At 42.3% G+C, this 25200-nt stretch overlaps 1 protein-coding gene across 3 annotated transcripts; it reads right to left on the bottom strand.

The window, feature by feature from the left end:
• Window positions 1-1265: 1265 nt before the first annotated feature.
• On the bottom strand, window positions 1266-25170 carry SPATS1 (spermatogenesis associated serine rich 1). Of its 3 annotated transcripts, XM_029944488.1 has the most exons (9): window positions 25021-25159; window positions 24629-24812; window positions 16864-16999; window positions 14247-14371; window positions 12619-12780; window positions 6924-7044; window positions 6056-6118; window positions 1651-1766; window positions 1266-1406 (listed from the first exon to the last, which is right to left on the bottom strand). In XM_029944488.1, the coding sequence occupies exons 2-9, from the start codon at window positions 24765-24767 to the stop codon at window positions 1378-1380; spliced, it is 891 nt and encodes a 296-aa protein (XP_029800348.1). In that variant the 5' UTR covers window positions 24768-24812; window positions 25021-25159; the 3' UTR covers window positions 1266-1377. The 3 variants fall into 3 exon arrangements, with proteins under 3 accessions (XP_029800348.1, XP_029800349.1, XP_029800350.1); XM_029944489.1 differs by lacking the exon at window positions 1651-1766 and having other exon boundaries at window positions 25021-25170; XM_029944490.1 differs by lacking the exon at window positions 12619-12780 and having other exon boundaries at window positions 25021-25158.
• Between the last annotated feature and the right edge of the window lie 30 nt (window positions 25171-25200).

Raw genomic sequence — 25200 nt, 5'->3', positions numbered from 1 at the left:
CACAGAGGTAGGCTGTTGCTAACTCAAAGAGTGGCCAGACACAGCTGCTGGGCAGTGGCCACCATGTTGTCTTGCTAGTTGACCCAAAGGCATGTGTAAAGACAGCAAGAATGTACTGTGTTCTAAACCTGCTTCATTTACTTTAACTACCTCTGGAGACAATGTGTTGACAGAGAAAGAAGTTGTGTCTCGTCTTGAACGCTTTGAGTCTCAGCATGGGCCCCAAATTCTCTCCACTCTAACATTTTGGGAGACCGGACCCGCAGCCCCCCTTAGTCAGCCGGTGGGGCCTCCTTAATAGAGGAGACGGGCTATAAAGACGCTTGACTGTGGAGGGTCACAGCCTGAATGTCAATGGTCGGCTTTTGTTCCCATCTTTCCTTCCAAATATTCGCTTCTTGCCTGATTTATGAAAGACTTTAAGTCTCATGACTGGTACTCCCTGAGCTCTCATCCTACTTGACTGTGTGGTCAAACGAATACAGAAGCCAGGGATGGAGGGAGGGAGTGTCAGGGGCAACGGTATGAATCGTCTGTGGCGATCCAGCCTTCACATTTTTCTGACATTCATCACCTGAATAGTAGAGAAAATCTCAGATAGTGTTAATGAGAAGAGTTTTACCAAATTAAAGCTAATGTCTGCATTTTACCATTGATTTGAGGGCATCCTTAGAAAACTATATTTGACTGAATAAAACTGAAGGTAGACTGTCATAGAATTGTATCAATGTTGAGTTTCCCAAACTTGTTATTTTGTATTGCAACTGTTGGAGCATATCCTTGACCTTAGGAGACACATGCTGAAGTATGTAGTATGTAGGAGTATGGGGTGATGATGTCTGCCACTCATTCTCAAATAATTCAGAATAATAACAGGAATGAAAGAGAGAGAAAGAATGCATAAATTTGGACAAAGGTTAACAATGGTGAATTCTAAGTAGGACATGTAGGTATTTGTTCATTGTATGATTCTCACAACTTTTCTGTTAAGTTTGAAAGCTTTCAGAACATAGAATTAAAACGGGCAAAGCACGAAGGTGCCTGGGTGGCTCAGTTGATTAAGCGTCTGACTGGCTCAGGTCATGATCTCACAGTTCGTGAGTTCGAGGCCCACCTTAGGCTCTGTGCTGACAGCTCGGAGCCTGCTTCAGATTCTGTGTCTCCCTCTCTCTCTCTCTGCCCCTCCCCCACTTGCACTCTGTCTCTCTCTCTCTCAAAAATAGACATTTTAAAAAACATATTACAAAAAAGGCAAAGCACAGTGATTACTCATAGGAGTCAAACATTCTATTTAGAACAATCCCCCTGACAGAGGGATCAATTGGAAGAGGTTCTCCCGAGTACAGTCAGTGCCATGCTCTGTGGGCCTGTTTCTGTTTAGGATTGTCTTGGCGAGTCCAGAGAACCTGTGGACAGAGGCACGGAGTTGAAGGTTGTGCTCCATTACAAGACTAAGGGTGCTCAACCAACACACTCAACAGTGACACACGGTCATGACGTCAGCCCAAGGGACCACGTTGGGGCAAAAGATACCATCCACTCCGGGAGAGGCTCTGCCTTCTCTCCTCTCTACTGCGAAACCTCTCAAGAGCCTTCTCTTATGGGCTTGCCTCCGGTTTTATACTATTCTTTGAAGGTCCTTTAACCCACCAGCAGGGAATAAACTGTGCATCAAGGGGACTGCTGGGCGCCAATTGTCAAGCTCCTCAACCTCTCTTATCTCATTCCTCAGCCTGTTGGCCTTCTCCTTCACCCAGAAAGGCAAGCTGTAGGAAGAGAACAGCACTTGAGTTTGAGTTCATCTAAAGCGAATGTACAAAGACCTTCAGTGGATAAGGTACTATATCCTCTGAAGAAGCCCTCCAATCTAGGAGATCAGGGACAAAAGACCATGTCAAGTTGTTCTGCATTTGCCTCTCCCCTGAAACCCAGATCTCTCTTCTGCCCTTCTCTGCCCGGGGAACTGACCCCTGCTGCCTGCATCCCCTTGACTCCTCTGGGACCTCACCTTTGAGCTGGGCTTGGCTAATGGGAGGCGCCAGTAGGAGACCAGAAAGTGAGAAGAGAGAGGTTGGGGTATGTCTCCTCTGGCTCCTCTACTCACGCTAATCTCCTGAGGTACCCTGGTTATGGCACTGGTTCCATTCTCCACTGTCACAACCCCTTCCAGACAGCCCTTCCCCACCTCCCCCCACACGGGGGATGAGGGGGGACAAGATAACTCTTCCTGCTGCTCAGACCTGGGAGTGGTAAGAGCTGCCCACTGGTGGGAGCCCCTGGATGCTTCACTCTTCCGTGTGGGTTCCCCCAACTGTTAAACGGTCTGTAAACGGTCCTTTCATTCAGGATTCTCCAGAATCCCGCCTGAGCATGCCTTCAGTTTTTTAACGCAGACAGCCAGCATCCTCCCAAATCTGTTCAGATTTGAAAGGACATATGCTGGGCCACTGTGTATATTTCCAAGAGGTTCTGGGAATTGTGGCTCCTGGGATGAGTCAGAGAACGAAGGTAAAGAATGTTTTTATCTCTTGGCAACGGCATCTGGGTGGCTCAGTTGGTAAGACATCCAACTTCCGCTCAGGTCATGATCTCATGGTTCATGGGTTTGAGCCCTGCATTGGATCTCTGCTGTCAGCACAGACCCCACTTTGGATCCTCCGTCCCCCTCTCTCTCTCCCTCCCCTGTTCTCTCTCTTTCAAAATAAACAAACTTAAATAACTAAATAGGGGCACCTGAGTGGTTCAGTCAGTTAAGCGTCAGACTCCTGGTTTCAGCTTAGGTCGTGATCTCACAGTTTGTGAGTTTGCGACCCAAGTGAGTTTGACCTTTGCCATCAGGCTCTATGCTGATAGTGTGGAGACTGCTTGGGATATTCTGTCTCTCTCCTTCTCTCTACACCTCCCTCACTCATGCTCACTCTCTTTCTCTCTCTCTCTCTCTCTCTCTCAAAATAAATAATAAAAATAAATAAATATACAAATGATGAGTTTACTTTTGGGGCCTCTAGATGGCTCATTCAGTTGACAGCATGTGACTCTGGATCTCAGAGTGAGATCTCAGAGTGAGTTTGAGCCCCACATAGGGCGTAGAGATTAATTTCTAAAAAATGGAAAAAGAACAAAAATAAACCAAAAAAGTAGAAAGAAGGAAATAATAACAATAGAAGTAAATATTAATGCTTTAAAAACAAAAAAGAGACAATATGAAAAGAGACTACAATTTCTAAAGCTGCTTTTCAAAAACAACAAATGCACAAACCACTATCTAACCTAATGAAGGAAAAGAGGAGTAAATCACAAACACACGAAATAAACAATAAGGGGGAAACAACAAGTGAAAGAAGAAAGGAAATATTTTGGAACAATTCTATGCAAATAAATTTGAAAACCTAAAAGAAATGGATAATATTCTGGAAAAATTAAACACTACTCATAAGAAAAGGTTTGAACATAGGTTGAAGCATGTTCCCTCTGTATCCAATCCATTGAGAGTGTTTATATCATAAAAGGATGGTGAATTTTAACAAACACTTGTTCCACATCTGTCGAGATGATCATGATGGTTATCCTTCATCTGTTAATGTGGTAGATCCCATTCATTGATCTGTGGATGTTGGACCATTTTGCATTCCTGGAATAGACCCACTTGATCGTGATGTATGATCTTTTTAATGTTTGATACACTAATCGTTGAGGATTTTTGCACCCATATTCATCAGGGATTTTGGCTTGTAACTATGTTTTCTGGCAATGTCCTTGTCTAATTTTGGTATCAGAGTAATGTAGAAGTCATAAAATGAGTTTGGAAGTATTCCCTCCTCTTCTACTTTTTTGGAAGAATTGGAGAAGGGATGAAATTAATTTCTTCTTTAAATGTTTGATAAAATTCACCAGTGAAACCATTTGGTTTTGGGTTTAAGTTAGCAGACTTCTGATTACTGATTCCATCTCTATACTAGTCATTGGTCTGTTCAGACTTATGTCTTCAAAAGGGCACCTGGATGGCTCAGTCAGTTAGCACCCAACTTTGGCTCAGGTCATGATCTACTGGTTCCTGAGTTCGAGTCCTGGTGCAGACAGCTCAGAGCCTGAAGCCTGCTTTGGATTCTGTGTCTCCCTCTCTGTCTGCCCCTCCCCACTTGCTCACTCGCTCACTCTCGCTCTCTCTCAAAAACCAAATAAATATTTTTAAAAATTAAAAAGATTTCTTTCTTCATGATTCTGTCTTGTGAAGTTGAATGTTTCTAGGAATGTACCCATTTTTTATAGGTTGTCCAATTTGTTTGGTGGATAATTGTTCATGGCAATCTCTTAAATGCTTTATATTTCTGGGATATCAGTTATAATATCTCTTTTTTACTTTTTTCTTTGGTTAGTGTAGCTAAAGTTTACCTATTTGGTTTATCTTTTTTAAAAAAACAGCTCTTCATTTCACTGATCTTTTCTATTGCATTTTTAGTCTCTAGTTCATCTATTTCCTTTCAGGTTTTTGTTACTTCCTTTCTTCTACTAACCTTGAGCTTAGTTTGTTCTTCCTTTTCCTAGTTCCTTGAGGTGTAAAGTTGGGCTGTTCATCTGATACCTTTCTTTCTTTTTAATGTAAGCATTTATTACTATAATCTTCTCCTTTAGATCTGTTTTTGCTGCATGCCATAGTTTTGGTGTGCTGTATTTCCATTTTCACTTTTCTCAAAGTATATTTTTTTATTCCTCTTTGGATTTCTCCTTTGACCCATTGGTTACTCAAGAGCATGCTGTTTGATCTTTATATATTTGCAAATTTTCCAGTTTCCCTCTTATAAATGTTTTCTATTTTCACACCATTTGGTCACAAAAGATACTTGATATGATTTCAGTCTTCTTAAATTTATAGACTTGTTTTGTGCCTGGCAATTACCTTTAAATATTCTAGAATAGCATTTACCAAAAGTGTACAGAACACAGGGTGCCTTGGTGGCGTGGTCAGTTAAGTGTCCAACTCTTGATCTCAGCTCAAGTCTTAATCTCAGGGTCATGAATTCAAACCCCTCATTGGGGTACACACCCAGCGTGGAGCCAAGTTAAAAAATATATATATACTATACAGGGGCGCCTGGGTAGTTCAGCCAGTTAAGCGTCCAACTTCAGCTCAGGGTATGATCTCGAGGTTCATGGGTTCGAGCCCCATGTCAGGCTCTATTCTGACAGCTCAGAGCCTAGAACCTGCTTCAGAGTCTGTGTCTCCCTCTCTCTCTCTCCCCCTCCCCTACTTGTGCTCTGTCTCTCTCTCTCAAAAATAAATAAACATTAAAAAGTTTTTAGAGTATTATACAGACATGAGAGGCCCTAATTATCTGCTTCATGTAATAATGCCATATATTGAAGATATTAAAGCTCCCAAGTTTGGAATAAAAGGCTTTTTATTCTCACTGAGCTCCAGGGTTCAGTCTCCCAGCTGGTTTCGGTGGACCAGACTATGGGGCACTTGCCTGCTCTATACATTCTTACATGAGACCATTTTTGCATTAGAAAGCAAAATTTTTTACACTGACACATATCTTTTTCTAGGTCTAAACCCTACTTGGGCAAAATAGATGGGGTTCAGAAAAGACATGAACTTAAAATATGACATCAGAGGAATGAATGATACTCCCCTCAAGTGCAAGAATATTCTGGCAGCGTTTTCTCTGCCTCTTCAAACTCTGACCATCCTCCATGGCTGCACTCATTTAAGCATGGGTCCTTCTTTCCTGACAACTCTTAGGTTTTAATAATCAGAGACCCTGCCTTTTTTCTCCATATAATCCCCCCATACTGCATACCTAGCACAACACATGATATCCGGCAGGCTGTCCATCATATGGGCTGAAGACATGGGCAATCCCGGCTACCAGATTTGCACTTGCCCTCCAAATGTCTTGCCAAAAACCCTCCATACAAACTTCCCCGCCCACCAGCTCAGATTCTAAAGGTCCTTCTGTGTTGGGTGTCTATGAGCCCATCCATAGGAGAAAATAATAAATAACTGGTAACTTAAGAAAAATTGGATAATATAAAACATGGTAAGAGAACTTACACAGGAATTTGTGGAAGAGGCTCAAGTGGAATAAATGTATCAAACTTTTTTTCATAAGGCACTCTGAAAAACAGAAAAGACCACCATAAAATCAGCATGGCATCTAAAGCAGAGACATTGATAGAATCATCTTTATGTTCAAGAAGATGTCTTATTTTCTGGTTTTAATGGCCACCTATGGGCTTCACAGCTGTCAAGGTCATAATTCCTTTTATAATTTTTATTAAACATAATTAAATCAAACATAATTGATATTTTAAAATGTGAATGTAATACACCAACTATTTTTCTTTTAACTTCATGGACCTCCTCTCCTCCTCAATCAGTTTGGCCTAAGTTTAGTTCCAAGTGTGCATCAATCCAAACAGTCGACACCAATAATCTGATTCAGTATAAAACTGAAAAGTTTTCAGATTTGGGGTAACAACAATAGGGACAAAATTAACAACCACCTTTTTGTAGTCAAGATCCTGTATAATTTCAATTGCACACGTGTTACTTAGACATGAAGGAATTAGAGATGAACTTTTTTTTAACATTTATTTATTTTTAAGAGAAAGAGACACAGAATGTGAGTGGGGGAGGGTCAGAGAGAGGGAGACACAGAATCGGAAGCAGGCTCCAGGCTCTGAGCTGTCAGCACAGAGCCTGATGCAGGGCTCGAACCCACAAACCATGAGATCATGACCTGAGCTGAAGTTGGCCGCTTAACCAGCTGAGCCACCCAGGCGCCCTAAGATGAACTTTTTAAGGAATTTTCAGCAACCACATTTTGTTGGAATCTACCCCTTATAAAATATAACATATATAGTACAGAGAGATACAATTCCTTCATAACTAACTAACCCTGGTACTCACAGACACTTACGTTGAGAAATTCACTGGTGGGAGAGTTGATCCTGCTTTGTGGAAGTCTTTACTCTGTTCTGGGTACATATATGGATTGTCTCCTGGAGTTAACTTTGGTATTCCATTCCTAGGGTCAATATCTGTGAAAGGTATTTAAAAACAAGATTCGTAAAAGAGACTGAAGAGAATCTACAGATAATGCTCTATCCATATGACAATGGAAACAGGATAATTTCATGTTTTATTATGAGGTGCATGTAGGCATCCCAAAGTTTTCTGTTTGTGATTGTCTTGCCTTGAGAAGATGAAGATAAAAGTGTGCTTGAGAAATCCTGTGTTTGGGACATTTGTCCAGAAAGTGTCCCAATTGCCTTACCTTGGGAAAGAACAATAGCTGAGATTCAGACAGGATGTTTTGGTTTAAAAATGAATGGTGAGGGGCACTTGGATGGCTCAGTTGGTTAAGCGTCTGACTCTTGATTTCAGTTCATGGTTCACGAGAAGGAGCCCCATGTTGGGTTCTGTGCTGGGCTTGGAGCCTGCTTGGGATTCCCCCTCTCCCTTTCTCTCTGCACCTCTCTCTCTCTCTCTCTCTCTCTCTCTCTCTCTCTCTCTCTCAAAATAAAGAAATAAACATTAAAAAAATAAAGTACAGTTGGCTCTTAAACAAAAAATAAAGTGATAGATAGATTATAGATACAATAAGAAGTGAATCAAAGGTATCTGCAAAGGATGAGTATGAACTCTGCTTAAAATCTGAGCATAGGTGGGGCACTTGAGTGGCTCAGTCAGTTGAACATCTGACTTCAGCTACGGTCATGATCTCACAGTTCGTGGGTTTAAGCCCTGCGTCGGGCTCTGTGCTGACTGCTAGCTCAGAGCCTGGAGCCTGCTTCTGATTCTGTGTCTCTTTCTCTCTCTTCCCCTCCTGTGTTCACGCTCTCTCTCTGTCTCTCAAAAATAAATATAAAAAATAAATTTAAAAAAATCTGAGTACTGGTGCTCTTTAAATCCCTGTGTCATATGAAGCTTAAGAAGCAACTGAAATTGGGCTCTGCCTCTCTGACTAACTCTTAGAAGGGAATTAGCTAATGAGGAAGAGCCACAGAAGAGAAAAATTATATTTTCAGGTCAATTTCCCTACAACCTATAACCATAGACAACATTTTGTTCTTCTTTCTTGACAATACATTAAGCTTTTAAGGAACTCCACCAATGACCTGATTATAGATGATCATTAGAGTCAACTCTTCATGAAATATATTTTGATTGGATTTTTTTCTGTAATAAATGTGTTGGACTTCAGTTCATAATGGAAGCTGACTGACAGTTGTGATGCTGCCTCTCCATCTTGTTTGAGAAATAACGAGGGAGAAGAGAATGTCACGAATGAAGAAATGTCCAGTGTCAAGCTTAAAAGTATCAGGTGCTGCAAGAGATCAAGGAAGAGAAAAAAATGGAAAAAACCCATTGTGTTTGAGGTTTAATGAAGTCGTTGCATATTACCCAAGAAGTAATCACACCAAAACCAATCAAGCCTGTAGACCCAACTATCAGTTTATAAGAAATATACTGGACAGAGAAACCTGTTAAATGGTACCAAGGGATATAATCAGCAAAATCCTAACTGTGGCGAACTTTACAGAATAAATGACCTAGTTTCATTACCAAATAAATTTCAAGAAAAAAGAGGGGGAGGATCTATATGTTAAAAAGAGATTTTAAAGAAACTTTAACTAATTGTTAAGTGTGAACCATTTTTGGATCCTGATTTAAACTCTACATATTTTTAAATTGTGGCATTTGTGAGGCAATTGAATATTTGAACACTGACAATATTTGGTGATATTAAGGAATTACTGTTAGTTTTTTTAAGGTACAAAAATGGTATGTGGCCAATTAATAAAAATAATCCTTATCTATTAGAGATATACACAAATACATATACGGATGCAATTATCTGAGGTCTGGAAAATGCTTTAAAATAATCCATGGGGGAGGGGGGTAAAAATGAAACAAGATTAGCCACACGTAATAATCGTCGAAGCTAAGTGATGCGTACATCAGGTAACAGTATGCTCTTCTCTCTACTTAGGCACATGTTTGAAAATGTCTGCCATAAAAAGGTTTTCTTTGTTTTCTTTGTAATATTGATGGAATTGGAGTTACCTGTGGAGTTAGGGTAGGAAAGATGCATATTTAGGGAGGGGCCTATCAGTAGCTTCAAATATAAAGACAACACTCTATGTCTTAAATGGAGTAAGAAGCATACAAATGATGGTGATACTTTAGGGAAGCCCGGGTGTCAGTCAGGTAAGGGTCCTGCTTGGGCTCAGGTCATAATCTCACGGTTTGTGAGTTTGAGCCCCACACTGGGGTCTCTGCTGTCAGCACAGAGCCCATTTTGGGTCCTCTGTCTCTCTTTCTCTCTCTCTGCCCCTCCCCTGCTCTCTCTCTCTCTCTCAAAAATAAATAAACATTAAAAAAAAAGTGAGGGGCACCTGGGGGGCTCAGTCAGTTAGGCATCCAACTTCAGCTCATGTCATGATCCCACAGTTTGTGAGTTCAAGCCCTGAGTCAGGCTCTATGCTGACAGCTTGGAGCCTGGAGCCTGCTTCGTCCTCCTCTCTCTATATTCTATACATTCAATAAATATCTCATAAATATACCTTTGCATTTATGTGTATAAAAGCCATAAAAAGAAGGAAGGAACAAAGGAACAGAAGGAAGGATGGAAGGGAAATGATAATAAACAAAATTCAGGATAATGTTTGAGGTAGGAGGGAAGTGATGGATTAGGGTTAGGATTTGAGTCATCACGAAAATACCATTTATTCTTTATAAATACTTGTTGCTGGCCCAGTTCTAGTCAGTGAGACATGAGTGAAAGGAAGTCTCCCAAGGACCATATGGGAAAAATTTCTTCCTCATTCTAAAAAAAAAAGGCAATAAGAGAGATCCTTCCTTTTCATGTTTTGAAATATACATGTGATGCTTGGAAGTGTAACAGTTCTCCTGTGACCATAAGATGACAAGTATGGAGGCAAAAATCCACCACAACAAAGGATAGCAGCACATAAATACAAAATGAACCTATCTCTTTGGGACGCCCGGGTGGCTCCGTCCGCTAAGCATCCGACACTCGATTTCCACTCAGGTCGTGATCTCACAGTTCATGAGTTCAAGCCCTGCGACAGACGCTGGGCTGACAGTGCAGAGCCTGCTTGAGAATCTCTCTCTCTCCCTCTATCTCTCTGCCCCTCCCCTGATCTCTCTCTCTCTCTCTCAAAATAAATAAATAAATACACTTAAAAAAAAAAACCAAGCCTATATTTTTGATGACATCACTGGGCAATCAGACCATATACACCACCTAGATTCCAAAGCTTCTCATTAAGTATATAATAAATATATGACGATGTAAGCTTCTGATAGTTTGGCTTTTGTCTTACGGTGGCCGACAGCATTCCCAAGTACTATACAGCTAAATTTAGTCCCTTCTTTGTCTTTCCCTGCTGTTTCATGTTTAAGCCAGTTAAGTAAATCTTTCCTACTCTACCCTACAGCTGCCTCTCAGTCGGGAGTGGCAAGTAAGCATGTGCACCACAGACTTAACGTGATATCAAGGCTTTGGTGGAGGCCTTTGGGTCCTGCCATCAAGGCTTTCATCTGGATAGAGAACATCACTGTCTCTATCAGTGTCTACGAACCGCACTGTATCTGACACTCACCTTGTCTCTGCTACTCTTTGAAAGTTGGCATCTATTTCTGTTGTCTGCTATAATGTGTCTTCTCGTCTGACACTCAGGAAGTCAGCCCGCCCCACAATGCATCAGGTGAGGCATAAATTCATTCTCTTATGAGCCCTGGCTTGATGGTCCACAGCGCATTATACGGTGGCCTCCTGCCATTTCAGCTGTTAGAGCTGTGCGGCTCTCCTGGCTTGCTCTCTTTCTTTCTTTCTCTCTCTGTGTCCCAACCTCCACAGTCCTCATAGGGCCCAAGAATGCGGTTATGACCCATATCTCCTGGGTGGGTGAGACCCTGAGTCCGGCTTTCTGCCCAGACATTGCCCATAGCTATCACTACTCTGAGGTTCCCCCAACCACACTCTGAGGCAGAAGTCCCAGCTAGAGTCATATCTGATCACCTACTAGCTTTTGGTCTTAGGAACTAAGCAGGATAGAGGACCCCTCAGGATACCTACCTCAGTGACAACTCTCCGACCTCCTCTAGTATGGCTTCTTGTACATTCTCCATCCAGACAAAAGCCCTGATCTTTAAAACTATTTACCTCTGGAGGCACCTGTATGGCTCAGTTGGTTAAGCATCTGACTTCCACTCAAGTTCGAGAGTTCAAGCCCTGCATTGAGCTCTCAGCTGTCAGCACAGAGCCTGCTTCAGATACACTGTCTCCCTCTCTCTTTCTGCCCCTTCCCCACTTCCCCACTCACCTGTGCTCGCTCTCTCTCTCTCTCTCTCTCTCTCTCTCAAAAACAAATAAACATTTAAAACTATTTGTCTCTGTAATGAGTTTAAAAGTCCATTTTAGGGGCACCTGGGGGATTCTGTTGGTTGAGCATCCTACTCTTGATTTTGGTTCAGGTTGTGAGATTGAGCCCTGCATTTGGCTCCACACTAACCATAGAGCTGGTTTGAGATCGTCTATCTCTCTTTCTTCCCCTCTGCCCCCCTCTCCCCCACTGGCACTCGCTCGCACGCTCTCTCTCTCTCTCTCTCTCTCTCTCTCTCTAAAGCAAAATAAACAAAAACATCTATTTTAAAACTCAAAAATGAGAACTTTCTATTTCTTCCTCTTTGTATTCCTGCTGCAGCAATCCTATTCATCCATGAAAACAATGGCTGCCTCCTGTATGGGTATTTCTATAGAAGAACGTGCTATAATGGTCCGTTGGAACTCAGCAACCCTAGGATCTTTCCATAAATCCATTATGGGTAGGTTGGGGCAGAGAACTCATCAAGTTACAAACTATATAAGTTTATACACATCCTCATCTCAAACTACCTTTAATAAGCTATGAAATAACACCATGCGCTTCAGGGGAAGGTTTATGGGACATTTTCCTTTTGAAGAATATAATGTATAATTTAAATACGTATCATAGGCAGCATCTAATTGAAACATCAATTATTTTCTTCAGACTTGAATGAAGGTTTCTATTAATAAGTATCTGAGAGAACTTGTCTGATGACTTAAATGTCACATTAGCATTTTATAAAACTCAGAGAAAAACAAAAATGTGGATCAGCATATGTTGTCAGTCCTTTGCCAAAAAGTGCAGTCTGCCAACCATCGCCTTCACTTTCCTGTCTCCCTGGCCACCCTGCAGTAACACGGTGGCCCCAGAGGGGCGCCTGGGTGGCTCAGTCAGTTAAGCATCTGACTTCGGCTCAGGTCATGATCTTATGGTCCAGGAGTTGGAGCCCTACTGTGGGGCTCTGTGCTGACAGCTGGCTCAGAGCCTAGAGCCTGCTTCCGATTCTGTGTCTCCTTCTCTCTCTGACCCTGCCCTGCTCGTGCTGTATGTGTGTGTGTCACTCTCTCTCTCTCTCAAAAATAAACATTAAAAAAAATAAAACAACATGGTGACCCCAGATGGCTGATGCCAGCCATGGAATGTTAGCCCTTCAGAATCACGACTCAAGAGTATTTTCAGGCATCGCACAGTCAAGGTCCAGGAGGAAAATATTACCATATTTCTTTCGCCCAAAACACTTGTCCACCATCCTCTCTGACAGAGACCTCCTGTTGCCGAGGAAGACCCCATTAAAGAAGCACTGCTTTCCAACATGGTAGGTGTGGACATTGCTGCTAAGCCTCGGGTAAAACGTCCACTCAGGGCGGTGCCCATCTTCTGCAAGACATCAGAAATCCTCTGTCAGCACTGCTCCCCGGCCTCATCATGCAATTAAATGACAGGCTGTCCTAGGCGTTCTCTGACTGTACAACCTTTATCAACGTGTTTAATTCCTTGGTTCTACATCAGGCGCAGTGTTAATAACCTCTGGGGGGACTCGGCACCAGAGGAAAGGAAAGGGCGCCTGGGTGGCTCAGTCCGTTAAGTGTCAGTCTTAGGCTTAAGTCATGATCTCGCAGTTCATGAGTTCGAGCCCCACACTGGGCTCTGTTCACAGTGCAGAACCCGCTTCAGATCCTCTGCCTCCCTCTCCCTCTCTCTCTGCCCCTCTCCTGCTTGTGTTTGCTCTCTCTGTCTCTCAAAAATAAATATATTTTTAAAAAAAGAAGGGAAGTGGGGAGAAAAGTATCTAAGAGGTCTCTTTTTTTTTTCCTTGACACCGTCTCCTCCAAAAATAAAGCCGTCTTTATGGTTGGGAGTGATGTCTGGGACGGAAAGCTCACAGACAGTTGCACAAGCACCTACGCTCCAACCTTCGCTCTGATGAGTGGGTAGGAAGAACAGAATGCCCATCGACCATGGGCCCACCATGGCAGCTTAGCGGATGGACCACAATGTTGGTCACAACAATGGCAACACGTGCACTAGCGTGACACTGGACAATGTATACGTGCAACTCTAGCAAATAAGAAAGGCCCCGTGAGACCTCAGGCAAGGTACCGGACCTCTCAGTGCTTTGTTTCCTCACTCAATACTTTTCCTATAAAATGGATAAAGCGATTTTAAACAGCAAGAGAACCTCTAACAGCTCTGGGGGTGCTTGAGAAACACGTGGGCTCCGTGGTGGCCCAGAAAGAACACAGGCTCTGGAAGCAGGCAGGTTTGGATTGTAATCCCATCTCTGTACTTCCTCACCAGGTGTTCTTGTACGAGTGATTAAATCTCTCCAAGCCTCAGTTGCCTTCTGTGTTAAATGGGTAGGTCTATATTAGCCACCTAGCTCTCTGCATATTGACACAGAGAGAGGTCCGTGATCTATTTGCTCTGAGTGAAAATAGTTTGTATACAACTTTCCACCGGTGTAAATATGGTTGTATCGTCCAACTCATATATAGATAAGCACAGTCGTACAAGGACATACATGCTTCAAAATTCCTCATCGCTACAGGGCACACGGGGGATGCATTGGAGAACAGAGGAGAAGGAGATTCTATATTCTACCTTACATACTCCTTTATTATTTTAATACTTCACTATGATACTTTTATGGTTTTTGTAGAAAGCCATTTGGATTTTAGAAAACGTATCATGATACCTCCCTGCAGAGCCGCTGGGAGAATTAGAAAATGTGTCAAACTCCTGGCACTTTGTGAGTCTTCAGTGAATGGTGCCCAACAGTCCAGAAGACTTCTGGAAAGCCCTGGGCACGGAGGCATGCAGAGGGGAGGCCAAGGTGTACTCACTTGTCTGCAACTTAAGCAGGCTGACCTCCTTGGGATAGTCATCCTTGGGGACTCCAGGCAATAAGGTTTCAGAGGACTGATCAGAATATGAGGAGGAGGATTTCAGATCCAAATCCGGAGCAGAGCTGGAAAGGAAGCAGAAGGATTAGAATCTTCTATGTGCTTAAATTGGTAGTTAGAATCTGATTTTATATATCCTCTGCTAGAATCACGCGCACATCCATCAACCAGGCCTGCCCCTCCATAAATGTCTATAACATATCATTTATTTACTTACAGTTAGAGGGGCCTGAAACAGAGTCCAAAGGTGCATCCCTAAGAACAGTGTGGTGGCACCTCAAAAAATATAGAATTACCACATAACTCAAGCAATTCCAGTCCTGGACATATGCCCCAAAGAATTGAAAACAGAGACTTAGATACTTGTAAACGAATGTTCTTTGTGGCGTGACTCACATTAGCCACGCAGTGGCAACAACCCAAATGTTTAAAATGTGGTGCTGACACGCAATGGAATATGATTCAGCCACAAAGAGGAGTAAAGCTCTGATACAGGCTACAACACGAATGAAACTTGAAATATTATGTTAAATGAACAAGGACCAAAGGACAACTCCTGTATGACTCCACTCATACAAAATATCTAAATAGATAAATTCGGAGAGATAGTAGATTAGGTTACTGGATTAGGGTAGATTAGGGTACTGAGGTCTGGGAGAAATTATTACTGGATGGGTACAGCATATCTGTTTGGGCCGATGGAAACATTTAAAAAATAGCAGTGATGGTTGCACAACATGGAAAGGGAATGGGTAAAAACGGATAAAATGGCAAATGTTGGATTATATATATTTCACCCCAACTTTTTTTTTTAAAAAGAAATGATGTGCTGATACATGTCGAAACCTAGATGAAACTTAAAAATAAGTTGGGTGGCTCAGTTGGTTAACCCTCTGACTTCGGCTCAGGTCATGATCTTACGATCCATGAGTTCAAGCCCTGCATTGGGCTCTGTTCGGACAGCTCAGAGCCTACAGCCTGCTTCAGAGTCGGTGTCTCCCTCTCTCTCTGCCCCTCCCCCACTTTCGCTGCCTCTGTCACTCTCAAAAATAAACAAACATTTTTAAAAATTGTGTTTTGGGGGGCTTTTCTTGTTTTTTAATGGTTGTGGGGCTTTTTTTTATGTTTATTTATTTTTGAGACAGAGAGAGACACGGGTGGGGTTGGGGCAGAGAGAGAGGGAGACACAGAATCCAAAGCAGGCTCCAGGCTCCGAGCTGTCAGCATAGAGCCTGATGCAGGGCTCAAACCTACCAACTGTGAGATCATGACCTGAGCCAAAGTTGGACACTTAACCAACTGAGCCACCCAGGTGCCCCTAAAAAAATCTTTTTTAATGATGCTAAATGAAAGAATCTTGACACCAAAGGTCACATATTCCATTTATATAAAGTGTCCAGAGATAAAAAGTAGAGTCGGGGCCATGGTGATGAAAATGTTCTAAAATTGATTGTGGTGATGGTTGCACAGCTCTGCTGCATACACTAGAAACCACCGAACTGCACACTTTAAAAGGATGAATTACACAGTACGTGAATTGTATTTCAATAAAAACTACTACCAAAAGATATGCATGTTCAATAAAACCACTAAATGGAAATTAAAAATCAATAAATATAAAGAGAAGAGGGAGAAGTAAGGAAAACACAAACCTAAGCTGAAATGGCTGTAATAACAGATCATTGTTTCCTGATGAAGTTCCTAGTCATTAAAAACAAACAAAAAAAACAAACCAAAAATCCTACAACAAACTATTTTTCACAGTAAAAGCAATCACTTCTTGTTTAAGTAGCTTTGCATTTGACAGACAGCCTTGGTCTTCAAGCTTAGTTATCAGTTATCAAATTATGGAATGTTTTTTCATAATATTACATCACTCTCCTGGTTGAATGGCTTCAAAGCCAACTTTATGATGCTTGTCTTCTTTTCTCCCTTCTAATAATCCTGTGATGTAGGTAGGACCCATCTAATCATTTCCATTTGAAAAGGAAATGGTGGGGGGGACACCTGAGTGGTTCAAGGAATTGAGTGGCTGACTCGATTTCCTCTCGGGTCATGATCCCCAGATTGTGGGATCAAGCCCTGCATTGGGCTTTGTCCTAAGCAGGAAGTCTGCTTAGGATGCTCTCTTTCCCTCTGCCCGTCTCCCTGCTCATTGTCTAAAATACAATTTTAAAAAGTTAAAAACAAAAACAACCACAAAAAATACAGCTCAGTTTCCCTTGCTCTTAAACTTGATAATGACAAGCACACATACAACACTTACCGTGTGCCAGGCAGTCTTCCAATCTCTTTCCATGTATTAAGTTATTTAATTTTCACGACAATCCTATGAAGTATTATCTCTGTTTTGTAGATTTAAAACAACTGAGGCCCAGGGAGGTAAAGTAATTTTTCCAACTTTACACAGATGAAGTTGGCAGACCTGGGGTTTAAACCTAGACAGTCTGGCTCCAAAATTCATGCTCTTGCCAAATGTGTCATTCTACCTCTCAAGACTCTTGGCTTCCTAGTCAATTTACCCCAACAGTATGGTCTTTACTGAACCCTTACTTACTCTAGGTGAACGGACACTTTGCCAGGGCCTGGAGGCTCGCTCGTGCTAGGACATGTTTCAACAGGAGACAAGGGGCTGACCTTTCTGCCAGAGGATGTTGTAGGAGCAAAGCATCCCTTAGGTTCCAGAAAATCACCTGCAACACATCACCATTGGAGTTCACTAATGAAATGAAATACCTACCCTCTATTGTGTTTCTTAGATTACAAAAATTATTTAAAAAAAAATAAAGTGTAGGGGCACCTGGGTGGCTTGGTTGAGCATCGACTTTGGCACAGGTCATGATATCATGGTTGGTGAGTTCTAATCCCACACTGGGCTCTCTGCTGTCAGCACAGACTTCACTTCAGATCCTGTGTCCACCTCTCTCTCTGTCCTTCCCCAACTTGGTCTCTCTCTTTCAAAAATAAACATTTTAAAAAATAACATTTATTGAACATTTATTGTGTATTGGGGATGAATTCCCATAATATCCTACAGATATAACTATTGCTTGTCCTTTCATTTCACTGATGAGGAGACTAAGGCACAGATGGTTAAGCAACTTGTCTAAGATCACACAGAAAACAAGCATCTAGATCTAGATTTGATCATGGTTCTTGTGACACCAAAGTCAAAAATCTTAACCGCAATGCTAGACTACTTGTCCTTCTGGAGTTTGCCTACTTTGAATTAAGTGGAAGAGATAACCTCTGAATCAAGCTATATTGAGCATCTCAGCACAATTTTCCAAAGGATTGATTCATAAAAGACTGACCATTTTATGACCATTCATAAAAAGATGACCATTCATAAAAGAACCGCCAGCTGATACTTCCATGAGTTTCCCTCATACTGTCGTGCTGTCATCCACTTACATGCATGTCTTTCCCACCAGACTCACTATGTCTTATTCATCTTAGCAGCATCCAAAACAGTGCCTGACACAAAGTAAATGCTCAACAAATATTTGAGCAAATAAATGAAAAAGAATTATAACTCCCCCAACCATCTTCAATTACAAGTACAAGAGTTCTGAAAGTCAGGACTCTCAGAGAATCATAATCCTTATCTTCACTCCACTATACAATTACGGATTCATGAGACAGTCTGTTCTCTCAGAATTTTATATAGCTGTGTGTCTGCCCAGCCACTTAAAAAAACAAAGTTAGATGAATGGATATTGCATTTCTTTATGCATGACTTTACAGTGTGTTGAAGCCCAATAGACACAATGTAGCCTCTGGTTATTAGAAAATTGCAAAAAGGGGCGCCTAGGTGGTTTAGTCAGTTAAGCATCTGATTCTTGATTTTGGCTTAGGTCATGACCTCATGGTTTGTTATTTTGAGCCCTGCATCAGGCTCTGTGCTGTCCGCATGAAGCTTGCTTAGGATTCTCTCTCTTCCTCTCTCTCAAAATAAATAAATACACTTTTAAAAAATTATAGAAAATAAGAGTCAGATTTCTGTGACTCTTGAATACATTCCCCTCCCCTCCTGGTATCCCCATTCTCAGGTTTTTCAGGGTATGGAACAAAGACTGCCTGTGTCAGAATTGCCGGGAAGGCCTATTAAAAATACAGATTCCCCGGGGTGCCTGGCTGACTCAGTCAGTTAGGCATCGACTTCAGCTCAGGTCATGATCTCACGGTACATGAGTTCGAGCCCCACACTGGGTTCTGTTCGCAGCGCAGAACCCGCTTCGGATCCTCTGCCTCCCTCTCCCTCTCTCTCTGCCCCTCTCTTGCTTATGCTTGCTCTCTCATAAATACATATTTAAAAAAAAAACGAAGGGAAGTGGGGAGAAAAGTATCTAAGAGTATCTACAGATTCTGTGTGTGTGTGTCTCTCTCTGCCCCTCCCCTGCTTGCGCTGTCTCTCTCTCTCTCAAAATAAATAAACATTAAAAAGTAAATTATATATATATATATATATATATATATATATATATATATAAAACATTTAAAAATATAGATTCTCAAATCCCATTACAAAATCTGTGAGGCCTGGGAACCCACCTTTTTTTTTTAATTTTACATTTTTATTTATTTCATTTATTTTTAAATAAATTAAATTTGAGAAAGAGAGAAAGACAGAGCATGAGCAGGGGAGGGGCAGAGAGAAAGGGAGACACAGAATCTGAAGCAAGTTCCAGGCTCTGAGCTCTCAGCACAGAGCCCAATGAGGAGCTTAAATTCACAAACAGTGAGATCATGACCTGAGTCACAGTCAGATGTTCAACCGACTGAGCCACGTGGATGCCCCGGGAACCCACATTTTGAACAAGTCCCATTTCCTTGCAGGTTATAGGCTCCCACTTGGCAGTGATTTCCCTGCCCTTCAAGTCTAGCTCCACCACCACATTCTATCCCATCCCACTTCCTGATCCCCAACCGTACAGAGGAACCCGAATTTGCTCAGTCATGAGAATCATCTTGGGGCACTTCCTCAAAACTCAGATCCCAGGGCTCCAACCCAGACCGACAGGGGAAGACCCGGGGGTCAGAATGTTAAAGCACCACCTCAGGTGAGCCTCAGAGCCAGCTAAGGGTGGGAAGAGCCATTCTGGAATATGCCACAGCACCTAGAACAGCCCGAGGTGCAAAAAGGGTCAACGGATTGCCTGAGGTGTGAGGGGCTGAGAAAGACACAGAGCTGTGAAGAGGAGAGCACGGGTTCCCAGTACCCAAAGGAGCAACCGCCCACCTACAAGCCACAAAAGTAGTGTCAACAAATGTAACATAGACCACACTCTCTGACCACAACGCAATACAATTTTAGGGATCAATAATAAAAAGACAGCCAAAAACGTCCATGAGCTTGGAAACTCAAACCGCACTTCTAAATATTTCATATAAAAGAAGAAATCATGATGGGAATCGTGAGGTGCTTAATGGTCAATGACATAAGTGCTATAAATCAAACTTGTGGGATTCAAGTAAAGCAATAAGTAGAAACTAGAGCCTGAAATGCACATGCTGTATTCCACCAAATGTAAGACACCAGCAATTATAATAACATTATTATTTTATGGACCACAAAGAACAAAGGCTGCCAATTAAACTCTGACAGAATGCTCTGTCCCACAGAGTGTTTATGATATGTTTACTCCTTCAGACTTCCTTAGATATAGATTTTAAGTACATATCATTCATGTGCATATTTAAAGGAGGAAAATGTAAGCAAAATAAATTGGTTAAGGCCTCTTTTTTTTAAGTTTATTTTGAGAGAGAGAGCGTGCGCAGGAGAAGGGCAGAGGGAGGGAGAGAGAATCCCAAGCAGCCTCCACACTGTCAGCACAGAGCCCAACGCAGGGCTCGATCCCACACACCGTGTGAGATCGCGACCTGAGCCAAAACCAAGAGTCAGACAGTCAACCAACTGAGTCACCCTCTGGTTAAGACCTTCATAAACCTTACATTCAAAAGTCTGATTACTGAATCACTTTTCAACTCAATCCCTGATGTCCACATTTTCCACCTAAATTGATCTCAGTGCAACAAGAACATGGGTAATGCAACACTTCTTAAATAAGTGTTCCTCGATTGACTCTGGAATTTTCTTCCAAGGCACAGACACACCCTTTATATTATTCAGTGCTCATTCAGCAAAGCTTCTAATGACTACTTCACACCTGCTGCTGGGCCCACAGCTCTCGTTAGGCTAACCCACCGCAGAGATGTTCAACCCCCGAAAAATGTCCATCTTAGAATTGGCAGGTGGTTAAAAAACAAAGATTCCAAAATTAATGAGCTAACCTTGCAAGAAATGAGGAAAAAAGAATAAGCCCCTCAAAGCGATTTAAAAAAGGATATCATAAAAATAAAAGCAGAAATGTATGAAATAGAGAAGATTGTCATAACTATGGCTTCACGGAAAGAACCAATAATACAGGTCAACAAAACCAATTTTTAGCACAAGTAAACAGTATTAGCAATGAAATGTCATAATTACAAATAGAAAAAACATTACTTTACACATAAAGAAATTGAGAGTCAGAAATGTCCAATAACTTGTTCGAGGTGATAGGGCTATAGAGTATAATTTAGAAAATGTAGTGTCATGTCACATAATCAAGATGGCACTGACACTGACCCTAACAGATTAATCAAGAGAACAAAATATAAAAATGTAGACAAAATAAAATTTTTATAATAATGGCATTTCATATCATGAGGAAAGAATATTCAAAAATATTGCTGAAATGAATTAATCATTTGGAATGAAAATAAAATAAATTAATTAATCCCTAAATAAATTCCAGATGTATATTGAAATTTACAATGGTTCAGTTGGTTAAGCATCCGACTTCAGCTCAGGTCATGATCTCACAGTTTGTGGGTTCGAGCCCCGCATCGGGCTCTGTGCTGACAGCTCAGAGCCTGGAGCCTACTTCAGATTCTGTGTCTGCCTCCCTCTCTCTGACCCTCCCCTGCTCACTCTCTGCCTCTCTCTCAAAATAAAATAAAGATATTTTTAAAAAATAATAAAAAGATGGAAACATATCCATTTAAAAGTTCCATAGCACAGTATAAACTGGGGGAAAGTTTATAGCAATACACAAGAAAAAGAGTTAGTAGTCATGCCAAATTGTGAGTTTTTATAAATTTATAAGATGAAAATAAATACCCAAAGAAAAAAATGGGCAAAAGACATGATTAGGTAATGAATTAAACACACACACATACAATAGCCAATATACATTTTGGGGGAAAAACAATCTATCCTTCCTAATAATCAAAGAGCTGAATTTAAGACATGATACTGGCATTTGCTGTGAGTCTGCAAAAACCTAAGATTGGCACAGGTTGGAGGAATGGCATTCTTGACGTTGCTAGTAGAAATGTCTCTGTCTTACTAAAAAGCACTTTGGCCATATGCATCCTCCAAAGTCTGTGAGAAGCATACTTTAGATCCAGCAATTCTATCTCCAGAAACATTTCTATGAAAAAGTTATGAAATTTATCTATAAGAATGCTGAAAGGATCCACGTATATAGAAAAGAAATAAGAACAAGTGCAGACATATCTTCTACGTTGATAATCATATGTAAGCTCGGAGTTATTTATTACAGTATATACTTTTAATAATTTTTGCCCCCAGGGGCGCCTGGGTGGCTCAGTCCGTTCAGGCGTCTGACTTCAGCTCAGGTCACAATCTCATGGTTTGCGTCCCACATCGGGATCTTTGCTGACAGCTCAGAGCCTGGAGCCTGCTTTGGATTCTGTGTCTCACTCTTTGTCCCTCCCCTGCTCACACTCTCTCTTTTTCTCTCAAAAATAACATTTAAATAAATAAAATAATTGTTGCCCCTAGGTTTTAACATAGCATGTAAACATTCTAATTGTACCTTTGCTACCAGAGGACTTGAGAGTTCACCAAAGCAAGAACTGGTTGCTATGAATAGCATCATAAGGTTTTTTTTTCTTTAATTGTAGGGGAAATTTTTAAATATATTATATAACCCTGAGCGGCAAGCAGTGAAATCACATCTACAAATTTAGCATATTTCCTTGTTTGCTCAAGAACTTTTGTGTTGGCAACTCTCTAGAAAGTGGCCTGTGGCTGCTTTGTCGGGGAAGTCTTGTCTGACAGGCAAGGATAGGAAGAACTGTCTCCCTACCAAACAGGCAAAGGGCACATCCTCCAAATTTAGCGTACTACAGGACTTTCCCAGAAGTAACTCAGCCTCAAATACAACCCGGAGACACTTAAACGTGGCCTCTGGCTGCCTCTCCACATCTCAAGTAGAAGGGGCTGGAATTGCAAGTCTGACCCCTTCCGTTCTGACAGTGATACATAAGGTAACATCCGGTTACTTCAAGGAAGTCGATTACATCTCCAGCCCAGCTCCCAACACCCGCCCCACCTCCTAGGCTGAGAATACAAAGAAACTAAGGTACATGCTTCTTGAGAAGGTCATCATTTAGCACGATAATTGTTATTCAAATTCAATGTCCAGGAAGCCATAAGATAGGAAATTCTAACAAGTTGCTAAAACACTATGATATAAGAAAAGGTGATTCAACAGAAGGGACCCAGACAAGGTTCTGGTGACTAGAAAGGAATTTAGGAGGAAATGCAGAGTTTAGAAGAAAGTCTGCTTCTTTGGTGCCATCTGAGGAATCCACGCTAATTATTTCCATTTCTTTAGGCAGGAATAACACCTTACATAACCAAGGCACTTTCACAAACTTGTCATCGCTGCTGATTTATACAATAGCATGGTCTAACCGGGAGAAAATAATACATCAAGCCAAGTTAGCTTCATGTGGGTATCTTTAAACCGCTCAGTTTCTCACCCTGCTTATCTGCTCCACAAACAACCCAAGGGTATAGGCCGGTGGTTTTTAACACTTCTTTGGATCCCGCACTCCCCTGGGAAGTCATGAAAGCAATGGACCCTCTCTTGCTGGAAAAATGCATATACACCCACAGTTTTGTATTGATCTTCAACTGGTTTGCAGAGCCCCTTCTTTCCCAAAACCCCCGGACACCATGTAAAACAGAGTTCAGATATGGTCTCCTGAGTGGACACACCTACATAGCAGGAAAGGAAGTCATGGATCTCTCACTAATGTGGTCTGGGGATCTCAGAGTCTGGGCTCTTCCAGTGCCCCTAACTCAGAAACATGAGCTGCCCACCTTTAAAACAGCAGCTCCATCTGTTACCTGAGCTCAACATGGAAAAAGTCTAGAAAAACAGCAGTAAAGTCTAGAGCTTAAAGTTAGAATCCCGAAACCTTCTTTCTTGCTGTCCTAGCCACAGGGAGCACATCGGTTTCTAACTTCTGCTCTTCTGGTCCCCACTTACCTCCCCACTCCCCGTGCACTTGTGAAGGAGAATGAGGAGACAGAGGACCAAGGACCAAGGACCAAGCTATGATCTGATGGGGCAAAGACAGAACATTCTAGAGTGTTCCCTTTTTGCAGCATTCAGGTCTCTCACCTATAAAGGTCAACCTAGGCATATACTCATTCCAAGATTTTCTGAGAGACTGTGGTTGTCTGTTCTGCTTCATGATTCTGTTCTCTAAAGGCCATGTGCCCCAAACATCCTCCTCAGCCTTCAGAGCCAATTCAGGAGCCACTATCCATTATTTTAATTTAAGCCTCTCCTATTTCATATTTTTCACCAGAGCTGCCCCATCCAATAAACAGTGCCACAGATCTACTAATATGTGAGCAGAGAAAAAAATTAAAGGACACAGGCTTTGGCTCTGGGGGCCAGAAGACTGTGGTCAATCATCAGATTTACCATTAATTGACCAAAGCACCGGGCAGGTCAAAAGTCTGGCTCCACCACGCCCCCACCCTGTTTTTAAATTTATTTATCTTGATATTGAGAGAGAAAGAGTGTGAGCACAAGCAGGGGAGGAGGAGAGAGTGAGGAGAGAGAATCCCAAATAGGCTCTGCATTGATGCAGAGACCCCTGTGGGGCTTGATCCCACCAACGGTGAGATCATAACCTGAGCCACAATCAGGAGTCTGACATTCAACGAACTGAGCCACCCAGGTGCCCCTGGCTCTCTTTACTCATTAGTAATCCACCTCTGGGGCTGTTATGAGATCCAAGGACATAATTTCTGGGAATCTCTGCTTTGAGCTACTATCTGCTTCATCAGATCTTGGGTTAAAACAGACATAAGCTACTATTCAAGAGTTCTTTATATATGCCCGCAAACTGGCCTCCCTTTACACTTTAAGCAGTTTGAACTTCCCCACTCTGGTACGCTCAGATCTGGCCACCAAATGCCCACCCAGCCCTTCTGATTTCAACTCAACTGTATCTCTTCTCCGTCGTGGTCATGGCAGGGTCTCCTTTCTCTCGAACCTTCTCCAGCTCTCTGCTGCTGGTCGCTCTGGAGATGGAGGGGACACAACAATCCTGGGGGCTGTTTCCAGTGTACATGGACTCAACCATGCGTGTTTTGATTTTAAGTATTAAAAGCAACCCGGAGACGAAGACCTTTGTAAGAAAAGCCTCAATGAAAGCCAAGAGAAAGTCCACAAGCAATTGAAAGTCAAAGAGGGCAGGGCTGACATCTTAATCAGAACTTCTCTCCCACCCTCTCCTCGGGCTTTTCTGGGTCGGGATGCCCCGGGGGTTCCCGTGGGTTCTCTCCACCGCCCACACTCACTGCCCAGCCCGCCCAAGGTGCTCCTTCCCTTCCCACCTCCGGGTCTTGCACCCTTTCCCCCCGCGGAGGCCTCCACGCGATGCTGTGAGACCAATGCACCAACTGGCAACCGAATTGCCGAACTGCCGGCCGCGGGGCTGGCGAGGAACCCGAGCGCGGAGGGCCAGAGGGCCGCGGGGCCACCTGCGTCTCTGGCGGCGGCGCGTCCCGGGGTTG

This window comes from Suricata suricatta, chromosome 7 (genome assembly GCF_006229205.1).
Source record: "Suricata suricatta isolate VVHF042 chromosome 7, meerkat_22Aug2017_6uvM2_HiC, whole genome shotgun sequence".
Lineage (NCBI taxonomy): Eukaryota > Metazoa > Chordata > Mammalia > Carnivora > Herpestidae > Suricata > Suricata suricatta.
Note: the sequence above shows the minus strand (reverse complement) of the source record. Positions and strands in the feature narration are given on the sequence as shown.

What these genes read in the sequence shown, in the direction of transcription:
- SPATS1 (XM_029944488.1), bottom strand. Translation starts at nt 24,767, where the DNA reads ATGGTTGAGTCCATGTACACTGGAAACAGCCCCCAGGATTGTTGTGTC. An exon ending in CACGACGGAGAAGAGATACA is followed by an intron (nt 17,000 to 24,628) that starts GTTGAGTTGAAA and finishes GATGTGTTGCAG; the next exon opens with GTGATTTTCTGGAACCTAAG. An exon ending in CCTGCTTAAGTTGCAGACAA is followed by an intron (nt 12,781 to 14,246) that starts GTGAGTACACCT and finishes GATGTCTTGCAG; the next exon opens with AAGATGGGCACCGCCCTGAG.